This window comes from Hyposmocoma kahamanoa, unplaced genomic scaffold (genome assembly GCF_003589595.1).
Source record: "Hyposmocoma kahamanoa isolate Upper Pololo Valley unplaced genomic scaffold, ASM358959v1 220, whole genome shotgun sequence".
Classification (NCBI taxonomy): Eukaryota; Metazoa; Arthropoda; class Insecta; order Lepidoptera; family Cosmopterigidae; genus Hyposmocoma; species Hyposmocoma kahamanoa.
This window is the reverse complement of record NW_020653740.1, coordinates 5,089,243-5,105,235: the sequence shown is the minus strand read 5'-3', so window position 1 is coordinate 5,105,235 and position 15,993 is coordinate 5,089,243. Positions and strand designations below refer to the sequence as shown.

Genomic DNA, 15,993 nt, shown 5'->3' with positions numbered 1-15,993 from the left:
GGCTGCGCACATCCTACTACAGTGCTCCGGCGTGGCCAACTACAGGGCAAAGTACCTTGGAGTGCCAAGGTCACTCCCCGAAGTCTTCAGCAAACCGAGGAGGCTGCTGAGATTCCTGGAGGAGCTTGGGTGGCACGAGTAGGACCCTGCACCCACCACACGCAAAATAGGCGCCTTGACGTCGAGTTGCGGACACTAGCCCGTTACACCAAGTACCCTTTTTCCAACAAAAAATGAATCATCAAAGTCGGTTGGCCGGAGTTATCGCGTAACTACATAGGAAAAGAAACATATTCCTCCTTTTTTTCACATTTCACTCGCACAGTTGATATCTAGATCAATACACCTCTAACCCACGTAATGCTATTCATGTAATAATAACACTCGCAAAACCAACATAAAAAATGTATAAAATCATCCATAAAACCTATAACTACATTATATGTAAACAAAAAAAACATGCTACCCGCTTTAAAAATTGTGGGGTTTTATATTTTACAGACATCTATTTCTGCTAAGCATTATCATTGATGCAACATCACTATTATACATTCTAGAAAGAGCGCATCAACTTCCGTCCGTTCGTTTACCCGACCCACAAACTCATAAACGAGTACGATGTCCTATCTGTTTATCCTACAAATAATTTTGATAAAGCTCTCACAACAGACGCACAGCGCACTCGGATAGATTCTTCTGCTTCCATGACACATTCCTTTACTTTAAATTTTATTCTAATTTGCATTACGATTATTTCCCCATCAATAAGCTAGAATGTAAAAACATCGTCAAATCCTGGCTTTAGAATAAGACTTAATAACACAGAAGGCTTGCTAAAGTTATTTCATATTTACATTTATACTACTATTAATTTATATTATTTAACTACTAACAACTAATTGTCTTATTGTTCAATAAATATACCAAATTTGTTTTAATACAAACAAAGTAAGCCCAAACAAGACGCCTAAAATATCTACATAGGTACTCATTTACTTAGTTTAGGCATCGCAACTAGGTACCCTATTACAGTTCAAAATTTTAATTATATGATTTTATGTACAATAAATATTGTTTTATTTAATTTATGATAATTTTATAATAATGAAAGTTCTTTTTTACTGTTTATTTTAATACAGCTTTCTTTACATTTTGTAACTTGAAAGAATGAAATAAGTATAATATACATCTTCTTTACTACTAGTTCGATCATATTTTTAAAGTCTATTTCGCTGAAAAGAGGTTTTATACTGCTTCATAAATCTAAAAACACCATAGAGAAAAATATCTCGTAAAGAAATTCATACACCTGCAAAAGGAACAGATACTTATTATTCCCACAGTAGCGAAGCCAGAGGTGCATTTAGATACTGCACTCAACAGTAAACGCCTGCTCGTAGCGCGTTGCATTTCACGCTAGAGCGCCGAGTGCAGAACGCAAAGTGCAAGCAAAATGCATGATTAAATACTGCAGCAGCCAGGTGATTTATTCCTCAACATGCACGCTCTAGTGAACCATCGGGCCTTTACCAAACGTTAGACGGGGAAGTATATCCCGACTATGTAAGCAGTGTACTGAATTTACGGCTCATTCACAAATGTAAACTGTTGCATAGTATTATAGAAAGACTGCTTACTGCAATAAATAAAACTTATGCGTGTCATTTTTTGTTGTGTGTGATTTTTCGTGCAATAGTGGTACCTATATAGTAAAACATTTCGTCTTTCTGGTCAGTCTAAGGTGTCGAATGTGCCATACCGCCAGGTATTAAATTGTAATGTTTCTTTAATAATTAATTTTTCGCGACATTTTTTCGGGGGTAATCTTTTTTATCCAAATATGGCCATTTTCTTCTTCTTGTTCTTTATTTTTTGGCTCCACGCGAATAAAGTTTGAGCATAAGACTTTTTCTAAATTGAGAGAACTTTAGTAATAGAAATATTTTTAAAACGATATACGTATTAAAAAAAACACATTGTATAAAAAGAAATATGTGTCCTTGTTTTGTGCCGCACGTTTGTTCTTTTGCAACCGCGAGCAATATGCTGAGTGGTATACTTGTCTATTGTACACATCGACCATTGTCGCAGTCCTGCTTTCTTGCTTTGTGTACCTACTTTATCTGCTACCTAAATACGCTATCAACTCGTAAAGTAGAATTGTATATGCGAAGTTTGAATGGCAGTGACTAGCATATTGTAGTGCGTTAAAAGGTTTCTGTTATTTATTTTTGTGTTTTGTATGCAATAGTCCATGCAATTTTTTATTTATGATTATTAGAAACGAGACGGGCTGTAAGTTTCGAAATTTTTTTTTCCGAAATTCCATGGTCTTTTTAACTCCCGACGCCAAAAGGCGGGAGAGCTTTTAATATCTCTATTTAATGTCTCTGTTTATGTGTCTGACTGTAACATCGTAGCTCCCAAAGTTTTTGTTTGAATAAACAAGTCGTGGTAGCCTAATGGTTTGACCTACCGCCTCTCAAGCCGAGGCCGTGGGTTCGAATCCAGACGTGCACCTGAGTTTCTCGGAATTTATGAGCGATATATAATTTGAAATTTCTATGAGCTTTTCAGTGGCGAAAAACATCGTGATGAAGCCTGCACATCGAAAAAGGTTCAAAACTCTCGGAAAACGTGTGAAATCCCCAATCCGCATTGAGTCAGTACAGCGGACTATGGCCTAAACCCTCGCCTGAGAGGAGACCCGTGTACAGACGTAGAAATGGACTGATAATGATCAGTAATGTGTCGGAATCGCATACCAGTATTAATAATACAAGCTTGCGCTCCTGATAGCTTGCAAGTCTGTTCTACAATTTTAAATTCGAACACTGTTTTTTGGCAAAGTCTTTACCATGCCATAAATAATGACGTCATTATGAGGTCACCTCGTTGTAGTACTACTAATATAATAATTATGAATAAATATATTATATTTCTTTTATGACGAAACGAATAAGCCGTGCACCTGCAGGTAAATGGCGTACACGTCCATAGCAGTTACAGTGCCAATCACTGCATTATATCTCAAAGATTTGAGACACGCTGCCACTGCGTCGCCTGAGACATAAATTGAAACGTCTCATGTGCCTATAATTTCACCAGCACCCCTACGCTTCGAAACCAGAACACAGTAATACTCAAATGACTGCTTGGCAGCGGGAATAGGTGAGGTGGCAGTACTTCCCTGGACGAACTCTTTCACAAGGAATATATTTTCAATATCCAACCTCAAGTCCTACAGAAGGAGTACTTTCAAAATTTTAAGTTTAATACCTAATTCTATTTTTTGTATATAAGACTTTAACTTAAGTAGAAAATCATATCTAGATTCAGCACTAGTAAACTTTAAGTGTTCTAAAATAAGAAACTTATGATGAAATAAAGTCGAAATAAAAGGCACCCTCCTACGCAAGTCTTATTTGATTGAATATCGCTTTGAGGGAATCCCAAAAAGGGTTCCGAATAAAGACACGCAATCCAACTTTATTATAGTGGAGCCCAACGCGAGCGCCGCCCGTCTTTATTCTGCAATACCTCGTTGCGTTCCTTCAACCCGCTAGTATCGACCACCCCAAAACTGAACTATGACCTTTTGCATTGAACACAACGGTACCCAAATTTACTTATGTATATGATTTCTAAATACTTTCCAATGTCGGAATTCAAACTTCTTCGTGGGCGATCTATTTTTAGTGTCTCTTACTTAATGCTGAATATTATGTTATTTTTAACCCAAAATAGCACACAGGTATTTATATTTGCGTAAGCAAAAAAAAAACATTTCCTCCTTACTAAAATAAAAATGTGTTGAAATCAGTAGGTAAGCATTATTCAAAAAACGTGACAAAAAATTTTGTTTTGTGAAATGTATACTAAAAATAACGAATCACGTGGTTACAACTCCCGAAATATTCAGCTACATCCCGGTATTAGCTTTATGTCGTGTATTGCGAAACCGTGGAAGATATCGGCGCGGCTTTTTGCGTGATCGTAAAACATACAATCTCACCAAAGGCCGACCTTAATCGTAGCCCTGCCGCAGACAGGTATTCATGAAATGGCGTTATCGGATGTATCTAGGATCGTGGGTTCGGCAGGTGTGACAAAAGGTTAGGTCGCAATACGGCGCTGCGCGGATCCCTAGAGGCCCGCTCTGCTAGTCTAAGCAACGTCACCGCCGCCGCCCCCTGACCTTTAAATTGTCTCCCGCGGGAGAAAGTCATCGTGCCGCATTACCACGCAGCAACATATCCCCAAGACGGCCGGCTCATAATAACATCCAACCGGCGATTCGAGTGTGGATTAACGTTTTATTGCAAGAGCACCTGTCTAGGTGGGCGAGGCGAGACGCGCACTGCTGCAGGCCAGGCGGCGCGACGGCGCGGCCTTTTTGCGCATGCGTGCCGTCCGCTACTAAAAAATGAATTCCTGGTTCCCGCACTGTGAGCCGTACGGCGTTCGCAGTCGCCGCGTCGCGCGCTCTATTTTCGTGCGGTGAGACGAAAACTCGATCAGCAGCGCGAGTGCGAACAGTGCCGGGTGTGGTCGTGCCGTGGTTGAGTGCTGTGCAGTGCTGTTTGTGAGATGTCAGGCCTTGCGCCGGCTGGTCCAGCGCGCTGCTAGCGGCCGCGGCATGGCGCGCCGCGCCGCCCGCGCCCGCGCCCCTCCCTACACTCACGCACCATGAGCGACCTGCAGGCCACCTTCGAGTTCTCCGTCGAACTCTACAAGTTCTACAATGTCGATCTCTTCCAGAGAGGGTGAGCAAGCGAATCCTTGTTTCTACGGTTTTGAGACAATGTAGAATTGTTATAAAACTGTATTATACTACAAAATATCTACCTTCCATAACCACGTTAAATAAAAAAAAACATTTTTTGTAAACATTTTAATCATTCGTAGCACTCGCAGGATTAACAGAATTCCTAAAGCCGTTGCTCATCAACCCCGTGTGATAACAACCGACCCGCCGGCCGGTAAACCTACTGATAACCGAGCAAAGGCTATCTTGCTACCAGATAGCACTATTAGATATTGATTACGAACTAGATACATCGTTTCAATCAAATTGGATTTCGCGTTTCGCCTTATATGCTGACATCTTAATCTCATTATACACACAAATTAACACGGCAATTTGGTTTTTTATTGCAATAGTTATATAATATCTATATATATAAACCAATAACAGAAACCTAATGATAATCGTTTTTTCTTATATTTAACCTTTGACGTACGTCATTAAGTAACATTTAAAATCAGTAAGTAAATCATGTAAATACTACTAACACTTAAATTATAACCATTATTAAAATGTAAATGCACCAAAAATGAACTAAACAAAATTTAGAGAATTTTTCATAAAGATAAGCACGCGGACAAATCCGACAGTAACGTTATCTACTGCCGACCCAGTTTTTCAGGTTACGCAATTAATTACCAAAACAACACTAAGTACATTATAAGTCACGTACTCCGAAGTTTTTGTGTTCCATAATAGCGCAGGCAATTAGAGAACTTGACGAGATATTATGATAGTTGTTAAGACAGTCATCGTAGTCAGTTATGAGTGCGTTTGAAATCTTTCAGCTTGGGAAACCGTTTCTGTAAGTTTTGGGGAATATATGTTCCAGGTAAGATTGAAAATGCACTACATCTAGCTTCAAAAGGAACTAATATAGATATCGAACTATCGTTTTTACGTTTACGTTTCTATAAAAAAAGAAATTATTTTCATAACTGCAAGTTAAAATAGAACAACCTGCCTCTGAAATGCCGATGACTTATAATAAATTATTATATATTAACTCGTATAGTATTGATAACCAAATAATAGTAACTACATTGAAAATTTCATGCAACGATTGAAAAAAAATCGCACTCTGGGTGTGATAAGGTTGCATCTGAAAAATTATGAGTTTTAAAGATTCTACGAAAGAAATTAGCTGATAACTTTTATGCTTAGATAGAAGTTACAACATTTTACTAATACATAATTTGTTTCACGTAGTTCGTCATATTTTAGTGACTTTAATGTGATAAAAGCACTTTTGCCGTATCATCGAATGTGTCTTTATTACACCAACGGTACGAATTCTCATTATTGTAGTATTTAGTTGCTATTAAAAGTAGTAAACAATTTTCTTTAGATTGTTTGCATTATTCAGAAGTAAACCCGGCGGAAATCGTAGTGGTAGTGTTCTTTTCATTAAAAATGTACTCTTTTCAAAGCGCCGAGAACGTGCGCATAATAGAGAGTGCCTGATGAATAACCGTTTTAATGTTCCATGTTCATTGTAACTCTTACAATTTTTCTGGAAACCGCGTCCATGATTCAATTCGAAATGCGTTTTGTACTTAAGAAAATCGTCCGATGGGACGATGGGATGGGATGAGACGTAGATGCACAGGCGATGGCCTATGCGTCTACGTCAACTTTACAACGAAATATGAATGCTGCCTTCCTTATCACAACTAACATAATCGACATTTTAATGAAAATCGCCGAAACGTGATCTACAACCCCCTCTTATCGGTTTTTTTATATCTTTTTTCTTTTAAGCGAAAACAGCGTAATTGACACTTTATACCTATTAGCAAAAAAACTTTAGGTGCCAGTATCTCGAAAGTTATTTTTTTATTTTATTTTTTTATATTAATTTAAGTGACGTGACGAACAAGTCGTGCGCCTGATGTTAATCGACACGCCTGTCCATCGCAGTTGTAGTACCACTCAGAGCTTTAAATCGCAAAGATCTGAGTGGCACTGCTCCTGCGCCCGATACCCTGAGACATAAGTTGACAAGCCCCATGTGCCTGACATTTCACCAGCACCCGTAATCCTTCAAAACCGGAACACAGCAATCCTCACACTACTGCCTAGCGGCAGAAATATATATGGTACTGCTATTAATATCGAAATGTTGAAAAAATATAGTTATCGAAATGCAAATGCGTTACTTATGACAAAGAGAATAGATTTGCCAATTGTGAGGCTTATTTTCTACATCATCAATAAAATTCTTATTACAATGATAAACCTAAACCTCGGGTGGTCATGCAGCGCAATTTTAAGAACTTGATGAAGGTAGCTTTATGCGTGACCTTAGCGGTATTGACTGGGACGCTATTCTTAGAGCCCCAACTATCGACCTGAAGATGGACATTTTCAAGTCGATGCTTATCCAGCTCATATCACATACACGCTCCGTCCTATCCGGCTGAAGCATCTTCCGGCTCCAGGCGCAATCTTGCCAAGGTTTGATATGGAAACAATCCCTCGGATGAAACCTACCGTAAATTTAAGGATCTTCGGAACTGTTGCAGCAGGGTATGCAGGGATGCGCAGCGCCGTCACATACATGCCTCAGTTTCCAATGGTGATCCTGCTAAGGTATGGTCATTTCACGACAGCACACATGATACTTTTTTCTATTATAAGTTGATTTGATTTTGTATCTGTTGTTTATATAATCCTGTTTTTGTTCGTTTTAAGTATTTACTTCATTGTTTGTTCTGTCTTTGTATTTCATGTATTGTGTTCTTTGTATGCAAATAAACTATCTATCTATCTATTTCTCAATACCCTTGGTATTGGCAAGTCTAAATCTCCTATTCCTTTAAATCTTGATCCTAACTCTTTGAACTTTCATTTCACAACGCCTTCCTTTCTTTCTGCTAGTGTTAAGCAATCTACGCTGAAGTCACTCTCTATCGCTTATGACTCACAACATCCGGCTTTCTCTTTTAGGTCCGTGTCCGAGGGCGAAGTCGAGAAAAATATCTTGGCCATTAAATCCAATGCTCAAGAGCTGGATGGAATAAACCGTAGGATGATCTTACACCGTTCTTCAATTCTTGTTCCTATACTTTGCCTTATTTTCAACTTTTCTCTCGACACTGGCACCTTCCCAAGCTGCTGGCGTCAAGCTGCTGTAGGACCTATACCTAAAACCTCTAATCCATATTTACCTTCTCACTTTCGTCCTATTTCTATTCTTCCACTCCTTTCCAAAGTTCTTGAGCATCTTGTCCATCACCAGATCACAATATTCATGAACTCCTACAATATCCTTAGTCCTTTCCAATCTGGCTTCCGCTCGGGGCATCGCACTGTTACTGCCTTAACCAAGGTATCTGATGACATTCGCGAGGGTATGTCGAATCAACATCTGACAGTATGAATTCTCTTACATTTCAGCAACGCGTTCAACACTGTTGACTTTGACATCCTGTTAGCAATGCTAAAATCTGTCCTTGTGTCAGATTTGGTAGTAGAGTGGTTTCGCCACTATCTTGTTGGGCGTCGGCAATGTGTTCGTATCGACAATAAGCATTCAGCAACTTCTGTGACGTTACTGCAGGAGTGTCTCAGGGCGGGGTTCTCTCTCCTCTTCTTTTTTCCATCTTTGTAAACTCCCTTACTTTCTTGTCAGTATCATTTGTATACTGACGACCTTCAGATTTATTCTCAGTCTCCTGTTTACGATGTGGACAATTTAATCGCCGAACTTAATGACGACCTCGCGACTTTCCTATAAATTACTCTGCCTTTGATATGCAATCTTAGCAGTAGAAGCGTTTCCGCTCCTGGCTGCTCTCATTTTGGCTCTTCATTTCAAATTCAAAATTGGCTATTCGAATTTCGATACTCCCTCGCGCTCTACCAAACGCTCGTCATTCTTGTACTGTCCTTGGAGGCATCTGGTCTTCACGAGACCTAGTAACTGCACGAAGTCTCACCTTTTCGAAGCCCTACACCTGGCCTTACCCCTGCCACGCTTACGCTCCTGCCTGATGATCAGTTCCACGACTGCCTCACGCTAAACCTGGGCTTCAAGTTTACGCTCCTCCTACCTGGACTGTGTACCTTACTTTCACTAAGTGAGTTTGGTGCGGCAGGAGTGACTAAAGCCAACGCCAAGACGAAGTAGAACTCCACCTCCGAGTACAAAGTGATAAAATCCACTGCTGCACTACCGCCGCTGTCGGTGCAGCCTCTCCACTCACCGCCTCCGCACCGAACCCACTGCGCTCCGGGTCTGCACCTCCGCCCTCGGTCTCCAACATTGGAGAGCAACTTCGTATACCCAGCTTCGAGCTTCTCCTATCTTCACCTACACAGTACACTTTCATTTGCACCACACCACTCAACTCACCTACATACTTACATACATACGTTCATCTTACATACATACCCTCAGGTTCTTTTGTTATAACCTTATTGTTATACTTCATCATTCTCCTTTTTTTAATTGCATACCTTTCGTCCTTCTAGTTCCTCTACCACCACAGGATCGTTTTCGCTTCCTCGGGGATGATCACAACCGTGAAGTAAGGCCTAAAATGGATAACCTACTAAAGCCTCCTCTCACTCGCTCTGAGTATTACAAAGATTCCTTTACAATTTAGGCTGCAAAATTGTGGAATGATTTCCCATTTGAAATCCGACATTCTAAGTCGCTACCTATTTTCAAAACCGGATTGCGTAAACTGTCCTTGTCTGCAACGTGTATAGATTTATTAGTAAGTATAAATTGAAGACAAGGTTTTTGTATATATATATATATATATATATATATATATATGTATGTAGATATAATATATCGTTATTTATTAAATATTTGATAAATAACTATGTATCGAGTTCTTGGGTTTTTGCCATTGTTACACATAGGAAATGAAACTATACAAACAATATATTTGTAAAAAACAAATATACGCGATTTAAATCCGGAATAACCTAACCTCCGGTTAAAAAAACCGACCTCAAAAGTCATTCATCCCCTAGTTTACCACCCTTAGAAGTGGAAAATATTCTTAAAATTTAAATGGGACTACTTCTGAGGCACCCTCTTTCCAACAAAAAAGAATCATTAATATCTGTTCACAAATGGCGGAGTCATCGCGTAACATACGTACAAAAAAAACATAAAGACGAATTGAGAACCTCATGTTATTTTGAAGTCGGTTAAAAATAAGTTTCATATCCTAAATCACTATGTCTTTTTATTTATTTATTTTTTAATTTTATTTGTATAATTGGCGCACTACGTCTCCCGCTCCGAATAGCTTTCCTTAGCCCCGCACTAGGGAAACCCAGTGTCGCGGGTGCCTTGGACACACACAAGATAATCACAAATTACACCCAAACTCACGAGAGAAATAAATGTAAGCCGTACAAAATATTTCTCTCGGCCCGGGAATCGAACCTGGGACCTTCGCGTGGCAGTCCGGCAAGGTAACCGTTCGGCCACGGGGGCAGTTAAAAACGATGAGAGCATTTTGCACTAGCGCTGTCCACTACACTATAGTCCAACGTTGACTACCCTCCGGGTGCCCGGCGAATGCATTCATATTATGACGTGTCGCGATCGGGCCGGGTTGGAACTGGAAAAAAATACTCAACGCCGTGTCCCGACCGTGTCTAGCCGTGGTTTGGACTCGGCCCGGTCTAACATAAAGTTCATACAAAAGCATAATATAGATATTTGACCGTGTCACGGCCGGCGCACGTCCGGAGCACGGCCCGGTGTAACATGAATCAGCCTAAAAATGTCACATAATCATTAAAAAACCATTTGATTACAATACCAAAGCAGAAAGCTTTTTATATAGATAGATTTAGTAAGTATGTACATTTTTTCAATAAATAAATTAATATCTGATATATATGATAGTGCAGGTAGAACAATGGAGTATGCTCAAATTATACAAACTTACAAAACCTAATGTTAGAATTAAATTTAAAACAAATAATAAATACGCCTACAAGAGTGACACGATGTTCTTCAAGTTGCATTGACCTACTATTTACAAATTATATAAAGTATAACGTGACGGTAGCAGATAGTGGTATTAGCGACCATAAAGGCATAATCTTCGTAATTGAAACAAAAACGAAAGACGTTAAAACAACAAAACAGGTTTACTTGTTTTTTTTTTTTTTTTTTTTTTTTTTTTTTATACATGACAGGCAAATGACTCCACTCCACCTGATGTTAAGTGGAAAGTGGTATCCAAACGCGAAGGAACCTAGTGCAGCGATGGAATCCTCACTGCACTAGCCACCTCCACCCTGCCTGCCTACAATATGCCTCTTCACGCCTCGTTTGAAGGACCCCATATCATAAGAGGGAGGGAAGACATGTGCCGGAAGGGAGTTCCATTTGTCAACCGTGCGGCAGAGAAAGGAGCCACCGAACCTTTTAGTACGCGATGGAATTCGGCAGGTAGTGAAACGGTGACTACGAAGGCCAGCACGCGTGGTTCTGAGCAGGAACGGGGAAGGGGGGATGAGGTTAAACAGCTCTTCAGAGCACTCACCATGGTACATGCGGTAAAAGGCGCTAAGCGATGCAACATCTCTACGCAGTTGCAGAGGTTCAAGGCGTGATGAGACCTCTTCGTCGCCTATGATTCGAGTAGCACGACGCTGTAATTTATCCAAGGCATCGAGTAAGTACTTGGCGGAGCCGTCCCACAAGTGCGAACAATACTCAACGCAAGACCGGACCTGTGTTTTGTACAGCAGGCATAACTGGTCCGGCGTGAAAAAACGTCGCACCTTGTTCAGGACTCCGAGTTTCCGTGAGGCTGTTTTGATCACAGATTCGATATAGCTCTTTGGATTCAAATCACAGCAGATTTCCATACCGAGCAAGGTAAAACTGCTCTGAGGTGAAAGTGCTGTGCTCATCAGAGAAGGCATGGGAAGGAACGGCGACAATTTTGTTGTTAACGCGCAAACCTGTGTTTTCTTGGCGTTGAACTCAACAAGATTACTGGATCCCCATGCAGAGATAAGGTCCAATATTCTATTGAGCTCAACGACAAGATCAGATCGCTCTCTGTCAGTATCGGCGCGCCCAGCTGCGGGGAATCCATGATATCCCCCATGAACAGTGCTATCATCTGCATAACAATGAATATTCCCAAGTGGAAGCATATCATTGATATGCAGAAGGAAAAGCGTGGGAGATAGGACGGATCCCTGCGGTACGCCGGCGTTCACATTCACGAACCTCGAAATGCTGCCGTCAGAAACGACGCGAATTCTCCGCTCACGAAGGAAATCGGCAATCCAGCTGCATAACTGGGCTGGCAAACCGTACGCCGGGAGCTTGGAGAGAAGAGCTTTGTGCCAGACCCGATCGAACGCTTTGGCTATATCGAGGCTAACAGCCAACGACTCGCCACGTTTGTCTATAGCCTCACCCCAAATATGCGATAAGTACGCTAGAAGGTCACCCGTTGATCGTTTCGGACGAAACCCATACTGCCGATCATTAATTATGGAGTGATCTTCTAGGTATTGGGTCAGTTGTTTGTTAAGGATCCGCTCTAAAACCTTGCATATTATGGAAGTAATGGCTATGGGACGGTAATTATGCGGGTCTGATCGGTCGCCTTTTTTGGGAACTGGTTGCACATTAGCCTCTCTCCAAGAGTCCGGCACACGACCTGAAGAGAGCGACAGACGATACAGTCGCGTTAGCACGGGGGTCAACTCAGCTGCGCAGTTCCTAAGTACAATCGCTGGGATACCATCAGGACCACTAGCTTTCCGGACGTCGAGAGATTCAGAGCTGCGTACGCACATCGCATTGTCTGATACGAATATCAGACATCGTGTAGCCACAGTGAGGTAGAGTTGGTGGCTGTGCGTTACAGTCGTCGAGACAGGAGTTAGCCGCAAACAGATTTGCCAAGAGGTCGGCTTTATCTTGCGGCTTGTGGGCTAGATTGCCGTCAGAATATCTCAGCGGGGGCAGCGAGGGCTGGCAGAAGTTCGACGCAACGGCTCTGGCCAGACGCCAGTAACTACGACTACCAGTGGGATGCGTCAGGAGTTCTTGGCCAACTCGTGCGACGCGCTGAGCATCCGCTCTGATGTACGCTCTTTTGCAAGACCTGGTGGCATTATTGTAGGCTGTTTTAAGTGAGTTCGTATTGGGATCGTCTGAAGCTAGACCCCTGATCCAAGCGCGGTATGCAGTCTGTTTGTTCTCAACAGCCACAGCACACTCACGGTTGAACCAGCGGTTGCGCCTCCCTTTACTGACGAGATCCGAATGCGGGATGTAGTATTCCATCCCGATTAAGATCTCATCAGCAACGGCAGTCGCGCTAGCTGTTGGATCCACCTCACTAAAACAGCGCTGCCGCCAGGGAACGGATGCAAAATAGTCCCGCATACCGTCCCAATCTGCCGACGCATAATGCCAAATGCGGCGTTTAGCCACAGTAGGTGGTGGTGGCAGTAACGTTGCCACTTTAGTGGATATCAAGCAGTGATCCGAAGTGCCCAGAGGGGCTTGGACCTCCACCCGATATCCAGCCGGGCGAGACGTCAGCAGAAGGTCCAATAAAGAGGGCGCGTCACCAACCCTATCTGGAATCCGGGTGGGCTGGTTTACCAGTTGGGTTAAATCGTGTGTGAGAGCGAATGTGTGGGCAGTTCTTCCAGCATGGTCAGTTTTAGAGGAACTTAACCACGACTCGTGGTGAGCATTGAAGTCCCCTAAAAACACCAATTCCGCTGTAGGAAACTGCGCCTGCGCGTCATCTGCCGCCCGAGTAAGGTGGTCTATGAGACGAGTTGTCTCCATGTCGCCGTGGTGGGATCTGTAGAGGCACATGTAGACACGGCAATGACTGCCCAGGTCAACATGTACCCCAAGGATGGAGAAGGAGGGGTCCTCCAAATGACGCAGACGGCGACAGCAAACATCTGCCCGGACAAACAAGCAGACCCCAGCTTTCGCTTTGAAGGACTCTTCAAGCATATAGCCAGGGTAATTCAAGTAGCTGCTGTCAGCCGGGCAGAGTATTTGCGTCTCCGTAAGGAACAGCATTTCTGGTCGAGCCGTCTCAAGATGTTGGTGGACGGCGTGGATGTTACTGTGGAGTCCTCGAATGTTCGTGAACTCCACCTTAAAGAGCGCTTTAGTGGTGGGGGTGTGCACCGCTGTACGACCGAAATTTGTACTTTGCGCTAACATGTTGGAGGGAAAAAGAGGCGTGAAGCGAGAAAACAGTGCCGCGACACAAGCGGTCAAATCGCGGGGCCTGCTTCCCCAGAGACTTGCCTACAGACAAGTTGCGCTGATCCGCCGGACGGAAGGGCCCCCGAACCCCCCCGGGAATGGCCGCCGGGACCCCACCTCCCGGTCACCAACCGGCACGACGAACCACACCGAGATTATGCGCGGCATGGTGAGGCAGCCTCACGAGCTGGTTAAGCACGCTTGGGCCCCTGTACTGTACCGCGGGCGGCCAGCGGAACAACCGTTTCTACGGGTCTCCCTGGCCGGCGGGTCAATGCAGTTGTCCTGGCACTGGTTCGGCGGAAGCCTCCACAGACCACAAATGTCGCGGCAGCGTTGCCTCGGGCTCTGGTTGTACGCTGACTGATCCCGGAACGCATCCGACTAGCGAACACTTGGCGTGTTTTCCATCATGCGCACGGTGGTCACTAACCAGGCGGGTTTTCAAGCCCTACCACCAGTGGAGCAGCTGGTTGCTCAATATCCCTTAGTCGCCTCTTACGACACCCACGGGAAGAGAGGGGCGGTGAATTGTATTCTAATCCGTCACCGCACGGTAATAAATAAATAAATAATAGATGCTTTTCTGAACGAAATATGTCGCTTTTTAAATCAAAAATTGCAGAAATAAATTGGAATACTATTATTGATAACTCAAATAATATTAACAACAATTACATAGCTTTCGAAAATAAATTAAAGTATATAATGGAAGAATGTATACCGCGGCACCGCACTAAATTACTAATTAACAAAAAACATAAATGGTTGACTACTGGTATAAAAAGATCATGCATACATAAACGACTACTAAAAAAACTTGTGAATGTAACAAATAATAATGTATTAAGAAACCACTATAAAAAATACGAAAAAATTCTTAAAAAATCTGTAAAATTATGTAAAAAACTTAACTACTCTAAATTAATCTCCAAATCTAAAAACATTACAAAAACTATGTGGAAAATAATAAAATCTATAACTAATAAACAAAAGTCTGACATAAAAATCAACGAGAACATAAAATTGACGGTATCAAATCTGGTTTATGAATCCCCCTCAGAAATTGCTAATGTTTTCAACGACTATTTTGCATCAGTGGGTGAGTCAGCGCATCAGCTGATACCGGTCTCCGGCCAGCGACCTCTACAGCCGCCCGCTAAACAGGTCCTAAATTCTATTTATCTACAACCTGCTACCGAACGCGAAGTTATCGCGATAATAAAAACTATGCCAAATAAATACAGTTACGGGGCAGACGAAATAACCGCCGCACTAATTAAAACCTGTGCTAATGAACTATCCGGGCCAATAACATCATTAATAAACCAATCGTTTGATGAAGAGTGTTATCCGTCAAAGCTCAAAGTAGCAAAAATCAAACCAATATTTAAAAAAAGCGGTAAAAATGATGATGTCAGTCAATACAGGCCTATTGCACTATTACCGGTCATATCAAAAATAATTGAGAAAGTAATGGCTAACAGATTAACTCAGTTTTTAGATAAATACAAATTACTAAATAATAATCAATTCGGTTTTCGTAAAAAACGTTCAACAACACTTGCGGTAATTAAATATATACAGGAAGCTTACAACAATATAAATGATGGTCACTGGGCAGTAGGGCTATTGCTCGATATGTCCAAAGCCTACGACATGGTATCTCATAAAATGTTATTGCAGAAACTACATAATATCGGCATCCGAGGAAAAGTGTTTAGATGGTTCCAATCCTACCTACTTAATAGACAGCAATATGTTGAAATTGAATATTGGGATAAGGACACGAATTCAATCGACAGAGTAAAATCAAGAACAAAAACTATAAATCATTCCATACCCCAAGGCAGTGTTTTAGGTTGCATATTGTTTGTTATTTACATAAATGACCTACCAGAAGCCTTGAACACTCTGTGTGTTATGTACGCTGATGACA

At 42.0% G+C, this 15,993-nt stretch overlaps 1 protein-coding gene across 1 annotated transcript in view; it reads left to right on the top strand.

Moving 5' to 3' along the window:
* The first annotated feature begins 4,510 nt into the window (after positions 1-4,510).
* Positions 4,511-15,993, top strand: part of LOC113228074 (protein FAM135A) — a 43,615-nt gene continuing 32,132 nt past the window's right edge. The window contains exon 1 of the mRNA XM_026461214.1: positions 4,511-4,766. Coding sequence (XP_026316999.1) covers positions 4,690-4,766 — 77 coding nt within the window. The 5' untranslated portion in view covers positions 4,511-4,689. The remainder of the gene's footprint in view (positions 4,767-15,993) is intronic.